Source organism: Ambystoma mexicanum, chromosome 2p, assembly GCF_040938575.1.
Source record: "Ambystoma mexicanum isolate Mex_15411 chromosome 2p, UKY_AmexF1_1, whole genome shotgun sequence".
NCBI lineage: Eukaryota > Metazoa > Chordata > Amphibia > Caudata > Ambystomatidae > Ambystoma > Ambystoma mexicanum.
The window spans coordinates 1,167,379,053-1,167,403,236 of record NC_090923.1 but is presented as its reverse complement, the minus strand read 5'-3'; the positions used below and the strand labels follow the sequence as shown (position 1 = coordinate 1,167,403,236).

General features: G+C 45.4%; 1 protein-coding gene across 2 annotated transcripts in view; it reads left to right on the top strand.

Annotated features, from left to right (window-relative positions):
* The window catches only part of PHF8 (PHD finger protein 8), an 852,864-nt gene that overhangs the window by 398,962 nt on the left and 429,718 nt on the right, over positions 1-24,184 (top strand). For both annotated transcript variants that reach the window (XM_069645307.1, XM_069645306.1), the window contains exon 7: positions 54-216. In XM_069645307.1, coding sequence (XP_069501408.1) covers positions 54-216 — 163 coding nt within the window. The remainder of the gene's footprint in view (positions 1-53; positions 217-24,184) is intronic.

Genomic DNA, 24,184 nt, shown 5'->3' with positions numbered 1-24,184 from the left:
AGTTAATGTCGTTCCCTCTTCTCTGAACTTTGACATCCATATCTTTGTCGCAGGGTGAGAAGATTTTTTACCTCATCCGTCCAACGTCTGCAAACCTCACCTTGTTTGAGTGCTGGAGCAGCTCCTCCAACCAGAATGAGATGTTCTTTGGAGATCAAGTGGACAAGTGCTACAGGTGCTCTGTGAAGCAGGGCCAGACTCTCTTCATCCCAACAGGTAACAGTACTGCATCAAGACTCTCGTCCTCTCAGTCAGGGTAGAGTCTGTTATGAATGGGGTGCTGGGAGTGGTGGATGGGACAAGTAAAAGAAAGCTCTTAAAGTAGTGCCGCTTTGTTGATAGTTGTCTGCAATTTCGCAAGATCTGTTATATTTTGTTTGTGAAGAAATTTGTTTTGCTGAAGTTAATAAAATATTCTTCCAAGGCATTCATTATTTTCCTTGGCTTTGTGTAGTATCCTATATGTTATGAATGATGTCTGAGTGAGTGCAAGAGCAGTGTTGAAATGCTAGTGGAACTTGGAGTGTTGGGCCACCTGGGGATTCCATGGTTGACGGTTAGGAACTTGGAGCTGGGCAGGGAACCGGGGTGGAAGCTACTAATCTTATCTCTCCTACTTTCTGTACTGAATCTGTAACTAAGACAATATTAAGTGTGTTCCTTTTCTACATACCTGGGTCAGCCTGGTTCCTGCTCCTTGTTGTTACTGGCCCAGGGTAGATCCTGCAGGAGGCAAGATAAATCACTTTGTTCATGCCATTCTGGCCTCAGCACTGAACCCCCATCCTCCACCTTCTTCCTGAGAGCTTTAGTAATGGTTGTGTGCTACCCATCCCTGTTGAAGTTAAGGGGTGAGATCCACCAGATCTCACTTCATAGAGTGGAGCCGCATGACTTAATCTTTTTTCCTTACAGAAGTAGAGGACAGTCACTAAATCTGATTACACTGGTGTGTTTTTTTGTTGTAAAGAAGCCATTGCCTTATGAGTGATGTCACAGATGGATCAAAGAATACTCCACTTCCCTGGAATGGTTCAAAGTTTTTATTAATGGATTGAGCAGGGCACCAGGGCTGTCCCTCGCTCGTCTAGAGATATAATTTTCCACCCTAACCCAGGCGTTCCTAGACTCTGGTTAGTATATACAGAATATTGACCACTACGTCCTAATGTCTAAGCTGGCTGACTGACATAACGTAATGCTGCTTCTGATGCTTGTTAATGTGCTTAGAATCACTTGTGTGCATATAGTCCGACATCTAGTGGTAATTGCAGAGTATTGCATCTTTCTTTCGAGAATCGAAAGGGGACGCGACCACGAGCATGCCTGTAACACTATCCCTAACGTGATGTGTAGTGTACCCAAAATCCCTCACGCGCCGAGCTCACTCAGATTGCTTTTTCCGTCCAACTAGTTGGTCGCCTTATACGGAGCTCAAAAGAGTTATATTGCAAATTCATAATTTCTTTGTCCCACGACCGGTGGTCATCTAGTCTTCAACTTTCATCTTTGATCGCTGCTTCGTGGACCCCTTCGCCGAAGACGTCTACGGCTTTCGGCGACTGGTGCATCGGTCGACGCTGTTTACCGCATGGCCTTGGCCCTCCGGCCAGGCCTATCCAGTAGGGAGAGTGGGGCCCCGGAGTTTCATTCTCTCAGAATGTATTTCCTTTTCCCCTCTTTCCCTTTCTGGTCTGGTTGCCGCCCCTTACCTCTCTTATGGAGAGGACTCCTTTTAAATTTTGTCTGTCTTGTAACGGAAAATACCCTTGGAAGGACACCCATCGCAAGTGCAATAGGTGCTTACCTCGCCATCACGATCAGAAGTCCTTGCAAACTTTTCCTTCCAAAGACGCTAAAGGATAGGCAGACGAAACAGTGGGCGGCCTACACGATGCAGGCAGAGAGGTTCCCCCCGGCGCCGTCGCTGACCATGAGGATTCTAGTGGCAGCCATGGCTCCGATGTGGACGCCATAGACATTTCCGCAGAACCGTCCGGTTCCCAGTTGTCCATCCCCAACAGGCAGGCCGCCGGCACTGCTATTGGGAGATCACACCCCGGCAACAGGGGCACAGCCACACCATAGAAGGCTAATCATTCAACCCCACAGGCTCCCTCGATGAATATGTCGAGGAAGCATCACACGCCAATAGGCCTGCCAAAAGTTTCGGCGGTGCCTACCGATCCTCGCGATCGGCTTCCTCCCTGCATCCGTCATCTCTGCATGCATTTGGGCATTCAACCCATAAGGGCGTCTCTTCTAAAAAAGCGCAGACGGTCCATCTAAGAGTCTTGCAGCTATTGTTTTGGCAGCGAATAGACCAAGAAGCACATCCTCTCGTTGAGAGGAGTAGTCAGAAGGGTTCCAGCATTTGTCTGATATGTCCCTTCCTTCCAAGGACCACTGTCCTCCTGGAGAGCCTTCCCCCCTCCTGACCCCTCTGGTTCATCCGTGTGGACTAGTGAGGTTTGAGAGCTATATGTACAAACCTTCACAGTTTGTGGACTTCTCAGACAGGTTTATAATAATAAAAACTTTATTGTGATACAATCCTAAATTAGGATTTTACACAAACACATAAATCATAAAACAAATAGTATCAATCAACTAATCAGTGTAGCAATAGTACAGTAATACAGATAAAACAGTAAAACAGTGGGGCAATAAAACAGTGAGGTAGATACAGTATCACCAGATGTATTAATTTGGATCCCTCTCCATATTATCAAATGTGGATCCCTCTCCATATTATCAGGTGCCAGACAGCCAAGCCTCTTGGGTGTTTCGTACAAATTTTAGTCCGGTAACAAGGTTTTAACATGGGACCAAACCTTAAAGAGACCAAGCTGAAATCCCAGAGATTCGAATGTAAACATGTATCCCAAAAGGCTTCCCCAGTTATTGCCTCGTAGTTATGGACACATTTCCCAGGGTATTAGGTAATATTATCCACACCAAAAATATCGATGTATCGTCGTCTGGAATGGTCATTGGCGATATTTTTAATGGGGATAATATTTGGGGTTTTTGGGAGCGAGGGTGTCCCCCGCTCCCTTTAAAATAATATGGGGTTGCGGGGGTGTCCCCAGCAAGTTCCATGCCTTAATATCACTGGTGCCTGGTGATAGTTTTGCAGGGATATTAACACATGGAACCTTTACTAAATGAGCACATATATAGTGATCCTAGTTTGGGACGAAAGGTCAGGACATGCCCAGTTTATTCCAGCACTCCTACGGGCTGACAAATTCGACAGCACCTAGACTCAGGAGGCACCCTTAAGCGTGGGCCAGTAATAGCCAAGACCGGGAGCTGATTTATCCGTAGCCTTAATATAAACTGCTTCACATCTGGTGCCGGGCACAGCAGCAAGTAGGGTTGGGGCTTTCGGAATCTGTGGGTGACATGGGACATAGCCTCATATCCACTCAACTTAGACAGATGGGTAGAGTTCATACTCTAATCCCGCCTGTTAAGTTTTTGTTCAAAAGATTTTTTCAGGTGGATATAGGGCATGTGTTTCTTGTTGGTGTAAAACCAGTCAATCTCCTCAAAAAGAGATTCATTGAATTGTTTGAAATTAAGCCCCCGAGGATGCCTCTCCACATCATCGTTGTCACCAGCCAGTCGGAGCAATTTACAAGAGGGAGCGGAGCACGCTTTCAGGTAAAGTGTACCTCGTGCACGCAGCGCCATACCTCTCAGGGAGATGAGGCCCAGCTCTAGGCGTAAAAACTGCACTTAGCAGGAAGGACCTAATCCCAGTGCAGTGCGCCAGAAATTGCCCTCCACGATATTCAGACATTTTAGATCTTGCATGGCCAGTGCCTCCAGACCATAAAGGATGGAATGTACAAAACACTGTTGGTATAATCTTAATATACCTGCCATGCTAAAACCTGCAGTCCCCTTAGCGAATTTACGGGCTTGTAACGGAAGCAATTTTGTGCGCTGTTTTTTGGGGTTGATTATGGCATCATAGACAAAGCTTTGAAATCCAATCCCAGATACGGGTAGGATTCCACCACAGCAATCGTGCCCAAATCAGTAGCAATGCCAGTGCGACTAGGGCCCTTTCTGGAAATAGCTGCTATCTTTGTCTTATCAAGATTGATAGTTAAGCCTAACTGAGATGCACAAACTGACAGCTCATTTAGCATTCTCTTAATGCCAGATAGTGTACGATCGAATAGAATTAGATCGTCGCAATAATAGGGGTATCACCCAATTTGGTGGAGCAATTAGACTTTAACGACCTACGTGGTAGAAGGTCAGCAATATAGAGGTTATAGAGCATGGTGCAGCTACACATACCTGCTTTACCCCTGTGTTTATGCAAATTGTAGAAGACACTTCTCCATCATCATTAAGTCGAACCTTGGTGAAGGTGTTACTGTGGAGGGCAATTAATGTATGCAATATACAAGCAGGGCAATTCATGGCACTGAGCTTTGACCACAGAATGTCCCGTACCACTTGGTTGAAGGCACTACGAAAGTCTATAAAAGCTATGTACAGAGTTGCTTCCTTACTACAGACAGTGTTATTAATTAACTGGTCGAGTACCTGGATATTATGGGTAGTTCTCACCCCAGGTCTGAAGCCCGTCTGTGCATAGTTTAGGATCTGATTTTCCGAGACCCAGACTTCTAGTTCCTTAAGTACCAGGGTTGTGAAGATTTTACTTGTGGCGTTGTTAGGAAGAATTCTCTGTTTAGGCTGAATTTCCTAACCTAGTGAGTCCCCCAGCAGCTTTGCTGGATTTCTTGGGGTTTATTTTTTTCTCCTGCCAAGAGTGAGACTCTTTTACCCTCACTCTTGGACATGACTTGAGTGTTTCTGTGACTTGCTATGTGCTTATGGGCTAGGGGGTAATTTTCCCCATAGGCCATCATTGGTTTTTGAATGTGTGTTACACAGCACCCTCCGTGCAGTAGCACAGGGGTGTCCTAGAGACCCCCAAACATAGACTCCACACCCTGGGACTGACTACTGTCTCCCCGGGTCTGTAAAGTTGCCATTGACTTTACTAGTCTTAACTTAGGAACTTAACCAGTACAAACCATCTTACTGTGGAAGTACTGGTAGGGGCAATTAGATTGTCCCTGGGTCTGTTGTCGAGGGGGTACTGTCCCGTCCCCCCTCGCCGAGTTCTGGCTGGTGGCAGTGGATACCACGGAAATATTCCACCGGAATATTTCCCAATGGGATTTCCCATTGTTTTTGATGCACCACTTTTTGGTGCAATGTTAAAGATACCGCCGGTTTATTTATTTAATATAAATTCACCGGTTGGGATTTTTTGCCGGAACTCGCCGCCAAAATGGCGTCTAGGTTCACTTCAGTAACCCTGAACCCGAGTCGAGCCTTTGTTCCACTTTTGGCGGGTTTCTGCACAGAAGCCCTCCAAAGTGGTGCCATTCTGTCTGGGTACCACAGGGGGTGTGGGAGGGGGTTTAGGCACCCTGGACTGAGTTGCCTTGCCAACTCATGTCGCACTCTAGTGTGATTGGCCCAAGTGGTGAGCCACCCCGCTCACCACTTAGCATGTTTGAGTGACAGCTAGGGTGTATGAATGGGGGTTTGCTGCATAAAAGCAGGGTTTTTGGGACTGGTTCTTCAGAAGTCGCCACAGGACCTAAGAAGCCGAAGAGGGAGAAACCGAGCCGACCTGCCAAGACGACACCACCGGTGAAGCCCTGCAGAACCGTCTCACCACTTTTCCCGACGACAGAGGAGATCTCCCGCCGAAGAGTCTTCTTCCCTTAACTGGTGGGGACAACCAGTTGCTGCCTTCTTTTCGCCGTCCCGAAGCATCTCGTGGCCGCCTTGCCTGTGCCAAGCACCCTGGCAACCGGGATACCACTTTTTACCTCAACCGCGAAAGAGGGGAAAAAATCCTTTGTGACCGGAAAACTCCACGGCTGGCCTCATCCCTGGTAGTGCAACGACCTGCAGCTTTCCCCTACGTCAAGATCACCTCTTCCTCGGGACGACGCCGCGACTTGCACCCACTACCAGGAACGACTACCACCGCTGGAGGAATCTTTCCACTTTTAAAGGTACTGTGTTCCGCCCGGCCTCCCTTGCCACCGATTGTACGGGGTAGATTTAGCCCTCGGCTCTCGAACCTGTGTAGGTCTGGGACACCCTAACTAAACTTTTCAGAACCGTAGTAAAACCTTTGTTGCTCACCTGCAAAGACTTGTGACATTGTGTGATCTTGGGCACATTTTTCGCCTGGCTCCCTCTACAGCGGGCCCCGAACTAATTCTCCTTGTTCCACCATTGACTGTCTTTGATAACCTTATGTGAAAAGTGTTTTACCTTACTGCTCTCTTTATTTCTGCCTTTTCCCTCCCTTTTTGATAATACTTGTTGGAGTACCATCTAACGTTAAGCGCTCACCTCTGGTTGGAAATAAGTGGGGTTAACTTAGAATTGTCCAACAAATGATTAGGGATGTACATATGAGTAATAGTAACTGTGTTTGACTTTCTTACCTTTTCTAATGTGCTAGTGTAATTTATGAGTGTACCTTTAATAAATAAGTTTATACTTTTACACCTAGCTCTGGTCAGTGTTTGCTTGTGCTACTGTGCCTCTGTACCTATTGTGTATCCTCTGTATACTGCCTAACTCTTCTTGAGGGAAGTCTGACTGCTCAGCCACAGCTACCACAGTGAATCTGTGCGGTGCAGACTGCTACCAAGTGGGTTTACTGCCACCACCTGTAGTCTTAAATCTTTTGCGGTGGTCGCAGAGGGACCTACACAGGTTTCGGCCTAACAGGCGTCTAGCATTGACAGTAGTCGATAGCTGTCAACATTCCCCCTGTCCGCCTTTTTATGTACCGGGATCAACCCAGACATCCTCCAAGAAGAGGGCACCTGACAGGTTCTGCAGATTCGAGAATATAAAGTAAGCAGTACCAGAGCCCAATTATTCAGGTCCCTTTTTAATACAGTATTGGCTAAATCATTGGGTCCCAGAGCATTAGAAGGTTTTGATTCATAATTGTCTTCTTCACAATTCTATGGCTAAGAGGTGCAGACAGCTCGTTACCTCCACGGGTATGATCTTAGTAATTGCATTTTCCTTAAGGAATTTATCGGCGATGAATTCCGCCCATGCTCCCTCGGAGATAGGGTTCAAGACCCTCAATTTCTGCTCGCCCCTAGCTTGGGCAAGGAAGTGCCAAATTCTACCACTGTCTGCTACAGAGAGTTTCTGTGAACTTCTGCCACTGGCCTCTTTGGAGGGACTGGTGATAGAAGCGTAGCCAAGAACAGAACTTTAATTTTATATCTTTTTTCTTGGCCTGTAGCAGCCCAAAATCTACAGCAGTAACTTCTGTCTCTCTTAGGGCTCTAATGGCTCGGCGCATACCCGTTTCTGATCCCGAATGTTAGCATCAAAGACCGAGGCACCCCCCGCTTTCCATCTTATCCCGGGGGCAGGACAGGCCTTAAAGAGTGCTTGAGTTAATTGTAATATCCAGAGTTCTATCTCCTCAGGGTTTTTACCCCACAGCAACTGTTTAATCTCTGCTGACTGGGAAGGAAAGGGCATTCATCTTATTGATGTTATACGAAGTCCATCGAATCCTATTTCCAGCATGATTGGGTACCACCTCTCTAGAGACACCCAACCCTCCGCCTCCCTCCATAGTTAGAGTTAAAGTGGCGTGATTGCTATAATTATTTAGGGAAATTCATAATTGTAAAACATGGCTTAAAAGGCACTCAGTCACAGCCATATAGTCCAGCACTGTACACTTAGTCCCCACTGCCCATGTCATGCGTCCCGGTAGGTCTCCAATAGTGCGGCCATTTACGATTGTCATATTCCAGTCTTTACAGATGTCCAACCATACTTTCCACTTGTTACTCTTAGTTAGTGGCATATTGCAAATATCGGAGACACATGCATATTTCCCACACCCTTCAAGGTCGACACCTTTGGCGTTTAAGTCTCCACATAATAACATAAGAGCAGGGTCTTTTCCCATACACCAAGTTGTCAGCAATGAGTCCAATTGATCGCCTAAGGCCTCCGTGCACAACTCACCCGGGGGGTCATATATGTTCACTATCAAGATAACACTGAACCCTCCCCACCCCCCCTGGCGTGGATATCTGAATTACCAATAGATTTCCCCCCGGGTTATCCTTGTATATTAACCTGGGGTTATAGGAGGACTTGACACTAATCAGTAGGCCACCTACCGGTCTACCCCGCTCTCCCTTGGCGGCCCGGATCTGACAAGTGACTTAACCGTCAAATTCTATATCAAATGTGACCCACGTTTCTTGCAGTATGAATATCTCAGCTGACAACTAGAGATCCCAGGAACCCCACCCACATTTAGCCAGTGGCTGAAGCCCCTTGTGTTCTAGCACATAATGGTTGAGATTCACCCTGTTTTCCATTGGGCAAACATTCCTTAAAACCACTTCTACCCTTGTTCATCGCTGACCTTATGCGTGGCTTTTGCTGGTAGTGCTGGGGGAGAGCTGGTGGCTCGAGCACACTTACATTTCAAGCAGCCATCGGGCAATGGTCCCTTTGGGAGGGGGGAATCTAACACACAGCCGAAATACCCCAAGGACGGCTGATTGGCCCTCAACATTGCTGCAGTTTTAGGCAGGCAACAATGGATTTTTGTAAATTTCGCTCTGGGCAAGCGTAACGGTTCCACAAAATCAACATCACTAAAATTAAGAATTTGCAGAGATGGGATTTTGTAAAATAACGCAAGGAGTGTGGGTCGATTTAGCTGGGGACCTGGTTTACTGCCGTCCAACGGAGAAATGGTCACAATTTTCAAGTCAACCTTGTTAGCAGGCATTGAGGGGACCACCCCCACTTCCACCTAGTATCCTCAGGGAGGCCAGACATGAAAGATCCTCGGACTCGAGGGATGTCACTGAGGCTGGTCGGGGTGGGGGTTGGGGGGTGTTTGGCCAGGGCATGGTGCTGACTGCACCATGGGCACAGGTTCCACTTGGATCGGGAGTTCCTCTAGTAGCCAGCTTGTTAGTGTTCCCACCATCTGGGCCGATCTTCTATTTGGCCGAGCTGCTTGATGGCGCTGTTTTTTTTTTTTTTAGATGTTTGCTGCCACATGGTCCGGGGTGGAGTTCACTGGAGGCTGAACCACCCGCGGGTTGGCTTCCAAGGTGGACTGGGCCGGTTTAGGCTGGGTATGGACCTTCACCAGCCTTTTTTTCCTTGGCCGTAGTAGGTACACTTACATCCCCGCCAGGGCTACTGGGTGCATATGTTTGAGGTACCTCTCAGATCAATAATAGGCATAGCTGTTGACTTTTTAAGTGTTACCAATAGGTTGTAAAGTGAGGCAATCACTGCCCCTTGCGATTTCAAATCTTCATGTATGGTTCCACATAATTTCACCAGCTTAACAGTAAAGCTGTGGCTAGTTTGTGAAGTGTCATGTGTGCTGAATTCCACATGTGTGGACTCTGAGGTTAAATTGGCCGATTCGAATACCAAATTAGGGCTGGCTGATAGGTGAGGCGCCGTGGCTGGGGGGGGGGGGAGTAGATGTTGTGCCTCTGTCGTGGGGACTGGTGCCAAGTGTGAGGAAGACTCCAAGTTCGTCTCCGTCCCCACCACTTGCTCCTCCGTTCACTCCTTAGCTCATGGGCTTTTCTCCCCCCACCTCTCCCCTTTCAGCTGCTCGATTGTGCATTTGGTCTATATTTGGTACCGCTCCCCCATCCTGCTCTTTCGCTTGGGGTGCAACGCGATCCTGCAATGCGTAGCATAGCTGAAGTAGGGAGTCGTTGTCAAGGTCCAATGGCAGATAACTGTCTTCCCCCTCCTCCCCCCTTCCAGGGTTTTTGCAGGGAAGAAAGCATCCAATGGGCTCTTTTGCGGGGCATGGGGATTTGCACCAGTCTCATTTGCCCCTTTGTTACCTGTATCCACCTTATTCCCTGTACCGATTATCGGTTTCCCGGAACGTAGGCCATAAGGTTTCTTTCCACGCATGCCTGCGGTTTTGCTGCGGCTGGTGGCTTTACCAGGCATTGCAATGTTCACATGTTGTTTTCCTTGATTTCGAACCCCACCGTGGACTTTACAATTTGCACCGATAGGTGCCCAGACCGAGCAATAGACGCTACGGCAAACAGCTGAGGGCTATGGCAGTGGAATACACAAACTCCCTCCATTGGTTCACCCCCGCGCGTTGCTGTTCCCAATAGCGGCAGTCAATGAAGGTGCATCCCAAGGTAAGACACAACTGCTGGGGGAGACGAAAATAAGGAGGCACAGATACCCGGTTTGGAAGTAGATGATCCGGTAAGCGAAGTTGCTTTAAAACAATGATAATGTACCTGGTTGCAAGTAGCAGCAGGTCCCACGGTCCACGGTCACACAGGGAACACAGAGAACACACTGCGCACACACTGCGCACACAGTGCGCTCCGCTTTCTAAGGGGTTTATAAGTCCCACCCTCTCCTGACGGATTAGAGGAAACAGACTTCCAGTTGCTGCCAAGCCAAAGATCCTTCCAACACGAACACAGAGAACACAAGACAGGTTTATAACCCTTAAGAGACCTAGGGAGGAAGATACCTGCCCTAGTTTACCAAAGGTGCAGAAGCTTTCAAGTCATACTCCACAGGAAGAAGTATTTGAACTCTCAGAACCTGAAGAGGTCTATGATGATCCCTATGGCCCGAAAGACAACCCTTTTGGCCAGGAAACACCTGAGCAGTGCCCAGATTGGGGTCGAGATCGGCCTGTAGAGGAAGCACCTTGGCTTTCCCCCACTCATACTCCTGACCCAGACAGCATTTGCCTGGATCCTCCCTACTTGCCTCCACAAAGTCAGGCATCGCCTATTGACGATCAAATGGCTTTTAATGCAATTTTGAAAAGGGCTGCAGAACATTTCCAAGTTGCCATACAGGAAGCTGTTCAAGACACTGACTTTTGTTGAGGACATTCTGAAGGAGAAACCCCCCACAAGTCAGGAAATTGTTAAATTCCATCATAAAACGCCTTGCACAATCTTTGCTGTCCCCTTCCCTTGCAAGGGCTACGAACCCTTGAGTGGAGACATTTTGTGCCCCTCTCCTTCTCACCCGTTGGACATCCGAGGGCATGCCACTCCAGACTCCCTGGTTGTCACTACCACTATCAAGAGGGCTGGGGTACCACCATCTGCTGCAGAAGCACCTCCCGACAAAGAATGCAAAAATCTTTACGTCTTTGGCCAACGCTTCACCACGTCGGCAGCATATTCGTCAAGAATCGCTAATAATTCAACCTTTCTTGCAAGTTATAGTGATGTGCAGTGTAACTGGCTTCAGAAAGGCCTCCAAGAAGTTCCTGAACCAGTGTGATTATGCCTACTGGCGATTGTCTCGGAAGGGAAACCGTTGTCCCACAACATCCAAAAAAAATACATTGGATGCAGCAGAGGCAGCGGGGCAGACTCTGCCCCAATGCACTCTTCTCAAAAGGCACGCCTGGCTTAAGAACTCAGGGTTTAAGCGAGACGAAGGCCTCCTTAATAAACAAACCAGTGGAAGACACTAATTTGTTTGGCAAGGCTGTGGATGATGCCTTGGAGACGGCGAAGAAAGAGCCGTTCCTTTCGGGGCCAGTCTTTTTCCTGATCTCCACATAACCAACTTGGCACAGGAGGTACCTCATGGTCCTCTGCACAAGGAGCAGCTGGCACCAGCCAATACCAGCAGAGGGGACAACGAAGAGGCAAAGATAGGGGCAGAAATGGTGCAATACCAAGAGCATCAATCCTATTGACTGGTCCCTAACACACATTGTACTGTACCTGACTCGCCTACTAGATTCAGGCCTGGTATTCAATTCCTTAAAGGTCCACTTAGCTACAATTTCAGCTTACACCACGTACCAGACGAAGGTTTCGTGGTGGAAAATTACAGTGATCAAGGCTTTTAAGGGAGGGGTTAAAAGACTTCATCCCACAATCTCCAACCCAGCTCCCGGATGGGACCTGAATGTTGTACTGACTAGACTAATGGGACCTCCCTTTGAACTTATGCATAAGGCTAGCCTTAAAGCAGACACATACAAGCCCGCCTTCCTGTTGGCAGTTACATCAATAAGGAGAGTTAGTGAACTGCAGGCACATTCAGTTCAGGTCTATTTGTCACGATCCAAAAGGATAAGGTGGTCCTGTGCACTCACCCACGGTTTGCACCTACATTTATTTCAAAGTTCCATGAGAACCAATCAATCAAACTACCCACCTTTTTCCAGAACCCCACTAACATGGCAGAAATAAGCCTCCACACACTTAGTGTGAGGTGAGTGGTGATATATTATCTGGAGAAAACAAAACCACTAAGAAAGACAAACCAGTTTTTCGTTTCAGTGGCAGCTGGTAGAGAAGGGGACCCTGTCTCTAAATCAGCCATTTCAAAGTGGATCGTAAACTGCATCACACTGTGGTACACTCTTGCCAAGAGAGCTCTGCCCTTCAAGACTAGAGCACACTCTACTCGGGGCACTGGGGCTTCCATAGCATTCATTGCAAATGTTCCTCTTGAGTCCATTTGTAAAGCAGCAACCTGGAGTTCTGTACGCACCTATACACAAGACTACTGCCTAGATACACATCTAGTCTGACTCCCAGGTGAGACATCTCTTTGCTTCTGTTCCTTCACACATCCCACCACCATCTCTGGGTACTGCTCGCTAGTCTATGCACAGCATGTGATTCTAAGCAGATTAACAAGCATTAGAAGACATGCATTACTTACCGTAATAGCATACCTGATGATTGTATCTGCTTAGATTTACATGCACCAACCATTCCTCCCCTCTTCGAGTAGAAGGAACATAGACATCTTACACCTCTCTCTTTGTACTCAATCACGTAAGTCATACAGCTCGCTCACGGCAGAAAATACACAATCAGAGGGACATCGATCCTCGAAAGAAAGATGCAATACTCTGTGATTACCACTAGATGTCAGACTATATGCACAGAATGTGAATCTAAGCAGATACTATAATCAGAAATGCTATTACAGTAAGTAATGCATGTCTTACTTTAGCAGTCTAGTCTTCCTCAGGGATGTTCTAAACTATTCCTACACCAACTATTTGTTAGTGACTAATAGTGGGTCTGATGATGTGCCTTCAGTCACTCTGCCCCACTTGGGCTTGTTCCTCTCACACCCTGATCTTCCTCTCACTGTCTCTATCTACTGCTCTATGCTGTCCTACTTCCAAACCCACCCACCTTAACTCCTTCTACTCGCTGCATCTATCATCCTCTGTCCCTCTGACGTCTCACTCCTTCTACTGCTGCTGCCACCCTTTGTTGTTACTGATCATTCCTCCACACTACTGCTCTGTTCCCCAATCTACTCCTCCCTTCTCTCCACTACTACACCCACCTTCTACCTAGTGTAAGGAACTCATGGTGGCAACAGTAAAGACACACTGTTGGGGAGAATTCTCTGAAATTTGCCAATTATTCTGTACCTTAGAGACCCCCAGCTCTTTTTGCTGGACTTTAGGACTTTTTATCTCTCATGCATTTTTCTGTGATATGGACCTAGATTCTAGACCCAGCATACACTATCTTACCATAGGGTGCTGGAGGGGTTACTTAGTATCCCTTTGTCTAGTTTCTCATGCAGCATTTTTATGTCACACTTTCTATAAATAATGGTTGGTGGGAGTGGTTTACTTTTTACTACCATTGTGTGTTTTTACCACAGGCTGCGTTCGCAGCTGCAGTAAGGCACCCATGGGTGCCCATTTTGTCAAAATGGCCCCGGTCGTCTATTTCGCCATTTCTTTTTGGAAAGGTCATTTTTGAGATTTACTCTGCGCGCCAAACCAGGGTTGGTCCCTTTGTTCGTTTTGTCATTGGCAGGATTCACGAGTGAAGCCCGCCTCTGGCTCCAGTATGTCTGGCAGGGGCAGGAAGTGAGGGAGGTGTCCGAAACAACCTTTGCTTAATCCCCTTGGTTACAGGAATGCACCCAAAGGTGATTGGCCGGCTGGCTGTCCGCCATGGACAGCCACCCTGCTGTGTGATGGACATGTAGGCTGGACTGAATGGGAGAAAACTGCATAAATGACAAGGCTTTGTGGCTTTGAAGGCAGAGTCGACCACTGGATGAAGGAATCTGAAGAAGAACTTGGAAGAGACGGCTACTGCAACTCCTGAACTGTTGGTTTGCCCGGTGAAGCCCTGCTACGGTGACAAGGGCGGTGGGAATCTTGCTGTTTGTGCTGAGGGATACTGAAATTGGAAGTGTCTCTACTTCAATTGACTTGTGATATGTGTCCTGCACCCTTAAGAAATTCAAGGAAGGACAGACCCGCCCTTCCAGGAAGCAGGAAAGCAGGAAATAAAGCCTCAACCTTGGAACCCTTGCGGCGAGAAGCCCGGCTGCGGTGACGAGTGCGGTGCGAATCTTGCTGTTTGTGCTGTTTGGTGCTGAAGGTGCTGCTTTTCGAAGTATACTGACGCAGCTTAACAACGAATCAGGAGACGGAACACTGCTGTCTGTGCGCCGTGCACTGGAATACGGCTGGACACATCTTTAAGGTACTCTTACCTTCCACACTAACTGGAAAGAGCTGCAAAAGTGTTTGGAAAATACTGGCGAGCTAAGAGCTGGAAGATCTGTTTGGGTGGAAGGTGAAAGGAGGAAGGTGTGCGGTGTGCCACCGTGCAGACTTCTGTTGCTGTGCGTCTGCAGTGCCATGGGGCCTGGGCGGAGGTCTACACGAATCTGTTCAAAGTACTGTTAAGTTACTCTCTACTTCTTCTGGGTAATATAACATCATTGTGTCATTCAACTAGCATTGACACCGTGCCCTCTGATCCGGCAATTGTGAACACTCATTCCTGCTAAATTAATTTCCCCAGAGACTGCAGGTTGCAGTGATGTACTGATCTGGGTAGCACAACCCTGTATTCCTTCAATCAATTAGCCCAGAGACTGCGGGTCGCAGATCTGGGTAACACGACCCTGTATTCATTCAATCAATCAGCCCAGAGACTGCGTGGAAGCGGTGGTGTACCGCATCCTTTGATCTGGGTAACACAACCCTGTATTCTCTCAATGAGCCAGCCCAGAGACTGCGGGAAGCAGTGGTGTACCGCTTCCTTTGATCGGGGCTGTGTACACTTGTGGGAATACTTCTCTTGGCCCTACCACTCCAAATCCAGCAATGAGATCAGGCCTGCAAAGCCAATTAATTCCTAAGTCTCTGTCAAGTAATATTCCGGTACAAGTCTTGTTGATCACTGCCAAAAAGGAACTGGCTATGGCTGCTAACAAATCATATAGCCATCCAGCAGTCTCGACCTCGATGTGTAGGCTCTCTCCTACAGCTAGCTTTGTGAAAATGCAATGTGCCCAGGGAGAAAATTGCTGTACCACAACTGACATTAAAATTGGATAACCAATGTAATCCAGCGCCAATACAGGAAGTTAGTTCATGCCTCACAGGAGTCTGTATTGAATAACGGTACTCTGATATTGCCAACCAAGCCTCTAACTGTTACCCCTAAAAGAACTAAATCTTGAGGTCCTATTTCAGGCCAAAGAATCATGGATCATTACATAGTAAAATCTTGAACAACCAGCACTGAACTTAAAAACCAACATGTAATTGGAGGGAATGCAATGCTTGACCACTCTTATGACAAAACATAATTTCTTTGGGGGGACATAATGACATTACAGATATGAGTATTATTGAGTATGCAGATTAAGCTCTGGATAATGACAAATCGGAGGGATTAACTGAGTGTGTAATGCAGCAGACGTGTGATGCATCAGTTCACGATACTCCTACGGCTCTCACAAACATCTTAGAGGAAATGGAAAACAGGGGTTGTGGGGAGGAAAAGACCAATCTACATAACACTAAGAAGGTCCAGATGACCTACTGTGAAACTTCTAAACTGCACCATACGCTTCAAGAGGTGGATGAGAGAAGTAGCCTCTCCCACACAACAATGTCTGCTCTAAATGCTGTTAAGTTCATTTGTTAGACCTCTATGACAATGTATGATCGGAATTAAAATCAACCCAACTTGCAATGACAGAAATTAATGCTAAAGTGGATTTTATTGGTTCTGTGCTTCTGGCTGAAGTCAATAACAAACTGGATTATATAGGCTCAGAAATGAAACCTAGATTAACGTCATCAGGCTTGGTTGGGGCCCAGAAGGTGGGAGGTAGTAGCCAACTAAATCCCATCATGGTTGAGACTAGTTCAGAGATTATTGAAATTTCAGATGGTGCTTGTATTGAAAGTGAATCCGAAGTTATGAATTCTGCTGCAGTTAAAGTGGGGCTAATAACTACAAGACCGCCGCCTTCTGGAAGATTACCACCTACACAAGAGAGTATTAAATCTGCTTTAAATTATGATGCAAATTGTGGTGAGGTCCAAGGGCACAGTGATGTCAAGCCGCAATATATGACAGAAGGGTGGGGTGGTTGGTAATATTAAGGGCTCCGCGAAATCTGTTAACCATGTCTCTCAGAAGAAAAGTAGACAGACCATGCAGAGGTTGATGATAAAAAGACAACATAGCTTAGCACTTAAAACTGCGCAAACCAATCTGTTTAGAAACAAGCAAAAACCTACTGGTTTAAAGGAATGGGAGGCAGTTCACTCAAAATCAGCTTCTGTTGAAATGTCAGTACAAACGGATTATTTAATTGATACCTACAACAACGCTGAGGGGGGACTGCCTCTTTGCCTTAATGTAGAATGTCTTCCTAAGGTCGATCCTATTCCACCAAAGGTGGAGATGGGCAATCCACAAATAAAATTAGGCTCGGGTAGTGGTTTGGGAAAAGTAGTTCCACTCCTAGAGCTCCAAAAGGGTAAGCCCTCTATAGCGGTACCATCCAGGTCCAGATTATTCCTAATTGCAGTAATCAGGCCTCCTGAGGGTCTTCCCCCAGTTTTAGCTTTTGCTAGTTGATCATAAATTGTGTACCCGTCTAATATAGGGTAGCTAGACAACCATGTTTCCTGTAGGCAGATGATATGTGCTTCTCGTAGGTTTGCAAGACAGAGGGCGTTACTAAAAAGATGCTGTGGCCTCTGGTATTCCATGACTTTAAGGACAGCTTAATCTCTTTACTGGTCTTGCTTGGGACTTCTAATCTTGATGAGATTTCATTAAAAACATGTACCAGGTGAGTTAAACAAAAATAGACATTTTTGTAAAGCGATTTAAATGTCGTCTACTCCAGTATGATGCTGAGAAAATGCTGGTGATTTTGATTAAGGCAAAGGTTAGTTCTTTTTGGTCCCTGGTTAATGGACACAAGCCTAACTTTGTAGTATCCCAATTAAACTCTTATTTCAGATATGGACTAGCTGACATTCTTTTCAACTCGTTTTGGGCCAGTGATGGGTTCGGATACTCAAGGGGAGGGCTAGATTGGGAAAATCTGGAGATTGAGAGATGGATCCCTGTCTTGGATATTAACCTTGTAGTGAATTTAAGAGAACTCGGGCAGTCGGGCCGAACGGTCTCACAAATAATGCCTTTAAGTCTGATCCATTCCTTTGGGCATACCTCCTATACTTTGAGTTCAGCGACATTCTGGAAACTGCTACTATTCCTATTTCCTGGAGAACTGCGCACATAGTACCGATCTTTAAATGTGGGAGATGGTCGGATCCGAAGAACTACCGACCCATTGCCCTTATAGATGCCAACTGTAAATTCTTTTCGGCTTTCCTCCTAACGCATCTTTTAGCATGGGAAAAGCAATTGCATCCGCTTAATGTGTATCAGACGGGGTTCCGTAAGGGTCATTCAACCAATGTGAATGGGTTGGTACTGAAATGCCTACAGAAAGATGCTTGGAGTAAGGTGAAGGGACAAACATTCATGGCCTCGGTCGATCTAATGGCCACTTTTGATTGCATTAATCGCAATAGGCTGTGGCAGAAGTTAGCAGGATGGGGCTTGCCTTTAGGCCTGCTAAGACTCATTGAGGGCGTCTATAATAACTGTGGTATACAGGTACATCTCAACCAATTGGGGGATGTCAGCCAGGGTACAATGCTATCGGGGAGTTAGACAAGGTTGTGTTCTAGCTCCCTGGATTTTCAACCAATACTTATCCGATGCGGGACTCCGTTTAGGAAATTAGGGACTGCTTGCACCAAGAGTGGGACAAAATAAGATTATATGGTTAGCATATGCAGATTTTTTTTTTTATTATTTGATTGTACGAAAATAAGTGTGCAACGGCTGTTAGATTCTTTAAAGATAATGATTTAATCATAAATCCAGATAAGACAAAAATATTGTCCTTCTCTAAGGTGGCGCGTAAAAAGCAACTCCCTGTTTGGCACATAGAAGGAGCAGCTGTAGGTCTGTCTAATAGCCTTACGTATTTGAGCTTTACTTTTGGATCACAGGGAACTAAGTCATTTCTGGCTAATTTGACCTACAAAGCACAACTCTTAGAATCCCAAATACAAAGAATAGACCGAAAATTTGGCAGGTTTACACTGAGACCAGCCTTGATGTTCTTTGAAGGCAAAATAGTACCAAAGCTAACCTACGGCCTTGAACTCTTCCTTGCGGTGACAAGTTCAGCCTTGAATAAACTAGAGGGTAGTATTTAGAGACGGATCCTCAGTATCCCTCTGGCAGTTCCTGTACCAGCTATTAGGTTTGAACTTGGATACGTTTTACTCTGGGCGCGGGTCCAATGGAGGATGCTTACCTTATATGGGAAATGTATGGCTTCATTGTTAAACACACTCCGAGTTGTTGCGTGGTAACTTAGAAAACAATATTTTCTTAGTGGAGTTTAAAAATAACTGTGAAGATATCCTACATAATATTGATTCCGATCTGGATACATTGATGGGAAACGCACAGTTAACAAAAAAAGCCTCTTGGACTACGATTGGATTAAAACTAAAGAGCAATTCCATGCGTATAGCTCTGGGCCATTTGAGCCATGAACATAAAGACGAGGAACTGTCTCGAAAATACTATTTCTCTTTCCTAATCGGTACTGTCTGGGAATTCTGTTGAAGCTCAGATGGAACTGGCTAGCAACACAGCAGATATTGATCAGCAGAAATCAATTACCAACACAAGAAAGTAACTGCAGATTCTGTGATATGAAGGGTGAAAATGCTAGGCACTTAATTATGAAATGTAGTGCACTAAAAAGACTTAAGGCACGTCCACCTGGGTACCTTGTGAAATTGTTTTACATATACATCGAATTATATAGTTTGGCATTGTCTTAATATCCAAAATACCCATGAAGGGCTGGCCCTGTCGGGCTTTCTTAAAAGTATTAAGTTGGGGTAGAATTTGATTCTGTTTTTTTTGTGCTTTGTATTAATGTCTCGGTGAAGTGTGTAAAAGAACTGTTTTTTTCTTTTTCTATTTATTTTCTTACAGTCCATTGAACCAGTATTCTTTTGATGTATCAAATTGACTTTTCTTATGCTATTATGTTATTTCTGTTCTTCCGGCCTCCTTTTTTTAAAAAAAAATTGTAATATATCTATTTTTATTTTACTTGTATGTGTATTGTAAAGGTTTTGTTTAAACCAAACACAAAAAAAAAAGCCCTGCTGCTGTGCTGAAGCTCTGAATTCGTTTCGACTAGAGAAGCCCTGCAAGGACAACTTCTCCCCTTCAGTTGATGGGACCAATCAACTCCAAAGTGAACTCTTTTGGACATCCTCTCGAAGCTGGCTGTACTTCCGCTGCTGCTGCAGGAACCGAAGTGCCAGGGAGAGGAACACCAAACTGAGTGGATCGCTTTTAAGTCAGACCCGAGTGCCAGGAAGATCCTCTGGACTTCCTTGATGCAGGACTGACCAAGCCTGAGCCACCTCAAGAGTGCTGGACCCCAAAGGCAAGGAAAGTCTGAAGTGGTATCCGAGAACTGCAGTGTTGCTATTTGCTGTCAGACGCGAGGAGCTGAAACGCTGAAGTGCCACTGAATTGGAGTTTTCCCATTGTTTGCCGCTGACCGTCCCATTGTAGTGCAGGAGTCCTCAGACGTCCTCTCTTTTGTCCCCACGACTGAAGCCCAGGAACACCAGGATCTGCAGAGCTGTACAGGAACAGAAGCCAACTGGAACCATTTCTTCTAACCAAAGGTACTGGAAAGTCTGAGAACTTACTTCTTGCGGTGTAGCCTTACTTGCTCTCAGTTGAGACTGGTCTTGGTTAACCTGGCAGAGTTGCTTGCATCTGTGCCCCTCACACACCTCCCAGCTTGTGGCCCTTCAAGTGAATCTTATTTCTACAAACCTTTCTAAAAACATTGTGCAAGACTCTTACTAACCTGCAAAGAAGATCTTCAGCTCCCCTAGACATTGTTCAACTAACATTGGCTGTCTTGGCTCCCTGAGAGACTCTTCTTACCTTTGACTCTGTGCCTTTACCTTTCCCTCATGAAAAAGTTAAATTTACTTGACAGTGGAACGTTCAAAAAGTACTTACCTGTTTATGAAGTATTTGTTAACCTTTCTTTTATTCCCATATCTAACCTTTGCACCAAACTCAGTATTGCTCTAAATGTACCAGTGGTACATCAATGTCCAGTGTCCTTGCTATTTAAGTCACCTGAGGGTGTAGGGAGTGTCTGTGTGCCATCCCAAATGGGTATCATCCGATTTAAAGTACCTAAGAGTGTATTTTGAAGTATATTAAAATTGTTACATGTTTTGCTCCCTTCTGAAGAAGCCTTATATAACTGACTGTTAAATTATTAATTGTTTAATCAATTGTAAGTGTTTATTTGAATAACTGTCACTGTGAAACTCTGTGTTACAACCCTACTGCTCACAATGACCCCTCTTGAGATAATGAATGGGTTGGAAAACAATCTTACTATGTATCCTCCTCCCTTCTATTTTCATTAGTGATTTATGTCTCACCAAAACCCAATAATTGTTGAGCCTCCCCTTATCAAATTTCTCCATTCCTGTTACAGCTTTCCCTGAACATCCTGACCACACAGGTTTCCCTTTGTCCTGATGAAGGCCCTAGGAAGAAATGGCTCACCTTGCCCCGTTCTAGGGCTGAAACACCTGGTGTAGACGCTTTTGTACCAAAAACACAAACACTACCAATGTCATTTGTTTGTGTACTTTAGAAAGTTGTATGATTGATTTGTTTTAGTTTATTTGTTCACTTTGTGTTTGACGCCTGTCGTATACTTGCAGTAGCGATAGTAGTAATTGCATTATTGTTTGTCTAACCATATTACCCTGTGAATACAGGTTTCTGTTTTGCTCTGACCATGCAAATTGTGTTTGCTTATGTGTTTTGTCTTTGATGTGATGTTCATTACGTGAAAATAGGAATTCAATAATCTTTTCAAATATAAAACTTTTTGAAATTCTTTGAGTCTGATTCTATACACTTATATTTGCTGTCTTGGGAATGAAAATCGAAGAGAGGAGGATACATAGTAAGATTGTTTTCCAACCCATTCATTTTTGTTCTAGTAACTTTAGCCTTCCTGGGCAGAATAAGGTTGCTTCCACCAGGAGCCCTTTGATATTATTTAGCTAGTGCAGCCTGTGGCTGTGGGCACTGTTTCACGAATCCTTACTTCGACTATTAATACCTTTCCTGCTCCGATTACTCGGACTAGAGACTCCACGTAGATGAAGAACGTCAACATCGTGCCTTACACAGATGAATATTTTAAAAAATTACTGGGGGTCACCTCTACCCTGAGTAATGAGGAAGGCGTAATTACACAAGGCCTTGCAGAAGATCAGCTTGAGATCCTGAACCAAAAGAGAAAGAAAATCATTAGGACTGAAATGCATGGAAGGTTCATGTTTGAATATTTAAAAGCTGGAATTATCCCAGAGGGGTTACAAGTTTGCAACGACCCTGGAGTCTTCACTGACAATCCTAAGTTTACTAAAAACTTCAGTGAAGTAGGCAATAAGTGCAGCAGGTACTGGCTAATTTTGGTAATAGATACAACAAAAGAAGAGTGCGACAAACAAGGCACAGAACTTGACGAACTCGAGAAGAAATTCCTCGAGGATAAATCCATCAAGGAGGCAAAAGAAAAATTGGAAAAACTAGAAATTGAAGTCGAGAAATTTAGGAACATCACTATAGATAGAAAGGTCACCAAATTTAAAAATGATCTGGCCAGTTATTCGGAAGAAAGAACTTATCCCTACCTGCGAAGCACATACTACACCAACCTCCAACAAAACCAAGGGTACAATCGTAGAAACAGGGGTATTAACTTCTCTGGCACTTCCTCGAGTGGCAGTGGGAGCAACCCAAGCCTACCCGGCACGTCCGGACAATCACAACTATTCTTTCAGCCCCAGCAACCGTTTTGTCCCAGAGGGGGACAGAGAGGGAGACCGAAGAGAAGACCCACGCAATCAAATCAGCAGATGCGCACCAGGCAATGGTACCAAAATCAGGGGCAGCAGGTGGGATACCCATCTTTAACATATCCAAACGTCTAATCTCGGCTTCCGAAGAGAGACTCATTGGCAAAGGTTTATCGTTTGTACCTGCCCAAAAAGCTCAACCTTTCGAAACGGAACTGGAATCACATAGATTTTTCAGAAACATCCGCCTCAAATTTTTCTTTGAGGTCTATCTTCCATCCAATCAAGGACCCACTGAAAAATTGGAGCGTGAGAAAAAAGATAACACTACTGGGTTAAAACCCAAATCTACTTTCTATCCTCCTCCGCACACCATCCCCTGTGAGGTGGAGGCTTTTGAGAAAACAGTGTTGAAGACAGTGATGACTGGATTCCACAAGCAGAATTATTACAAGGATAACTTAGAACAAGAAGAAAGAATTGCCTTACAGACCTTACGCCTAGATACCAGCATAACCATAAAACCGGCTGACAAAGGCGGTGGTATAGTCATCATGGATACTTCATACTATGACAAAGAATGCTTATGCTTGCTCGACAATCTAAAAGCTTACAGACCACTGAATTACAACCCAACCTCCATCTTGCAAGAAGAAATCAAAAGTCTAACAGCTCACGCATTGGAGGAAGGATGGATCTGCGAGGATGAACAACGCTTCCTCAACAAAACACACCCCCGTACTCCAGCATTTTACATTCTACCAAAGATCCATAAGAATCCCTCTCAACCCCCGGGAAGACTTGTTGTGTCCGCTTGTGATTCACTCCTGGAGCCTGTCCCTTTATATTGATTTCTTTCTCAAGCCTTTCGTCATCAAGATGCCTTCTTATCTTAAGGACACTACTAGTACCATCTATCTACTTAATCACGTCAACCTTCAACATAACAGCCTCCTCGTGACCATGGATGTAGAGGCATTGTATACCTCCATCACCCAAGCTGAAAGTTTAGAAGCCATTCGAATGGTTTTAGACCAAAGAAATGACATCACCACAACTCCCACTAATTTCATTCTGGAGTGTACAAGGCTAGCAATGTCTGAAAATTATTTCCTTTTCCACAAGCAGATATATAAACAGATTCAAGGAGTAAGCCCCCGACATTGCGAATCTTTTCATGGCACAGTATGAAAAGGACAATATCTACTGTGCAGAAAATCCATTCCTCGGGCAAATAGCCCTTTAGAAACGTTATATCGACGACGTCATCCTGATCTGGAACGATACATCAGCCGCCCTTCTGGACTTTCACCTTTGGATTAATCAACGCAATTCATTCATCAAGTTCACCATAGAGTGGGATCATCATCAGATCGATTTTCTCGATTTACACATCTACAGGACTGGCGATCTACTAAAAACGGAATTATTCCGGAAACCCACAGATCGGAATAGTTTACTCCATTTTGATAGCTACCACCCACATGGTCTAAAATACAACTTACCGTATGGACAGTTTTTGAGAATCCGGAGAAATTGCACCGAGACAGAGAAGTTCAAAAAACATTCAGAAGATCTACATGAAAGACTGACTGCAAGAGGATACCCTCGCAAAGCTATAAGAGATGCCAAGAAAAGATCAACATACACCCCAAGGGAAATCTGCCTTGAGACAAAACCGAAAAAAGATCTTGACAGATTGGTCTGTGTTACTACATTCAGCCCGTTGAGTGATGTCATTCAAAAAGCGGTCAAGAAGAACTGGCATTTAGTCAAACAAGAAGGAACACTCAG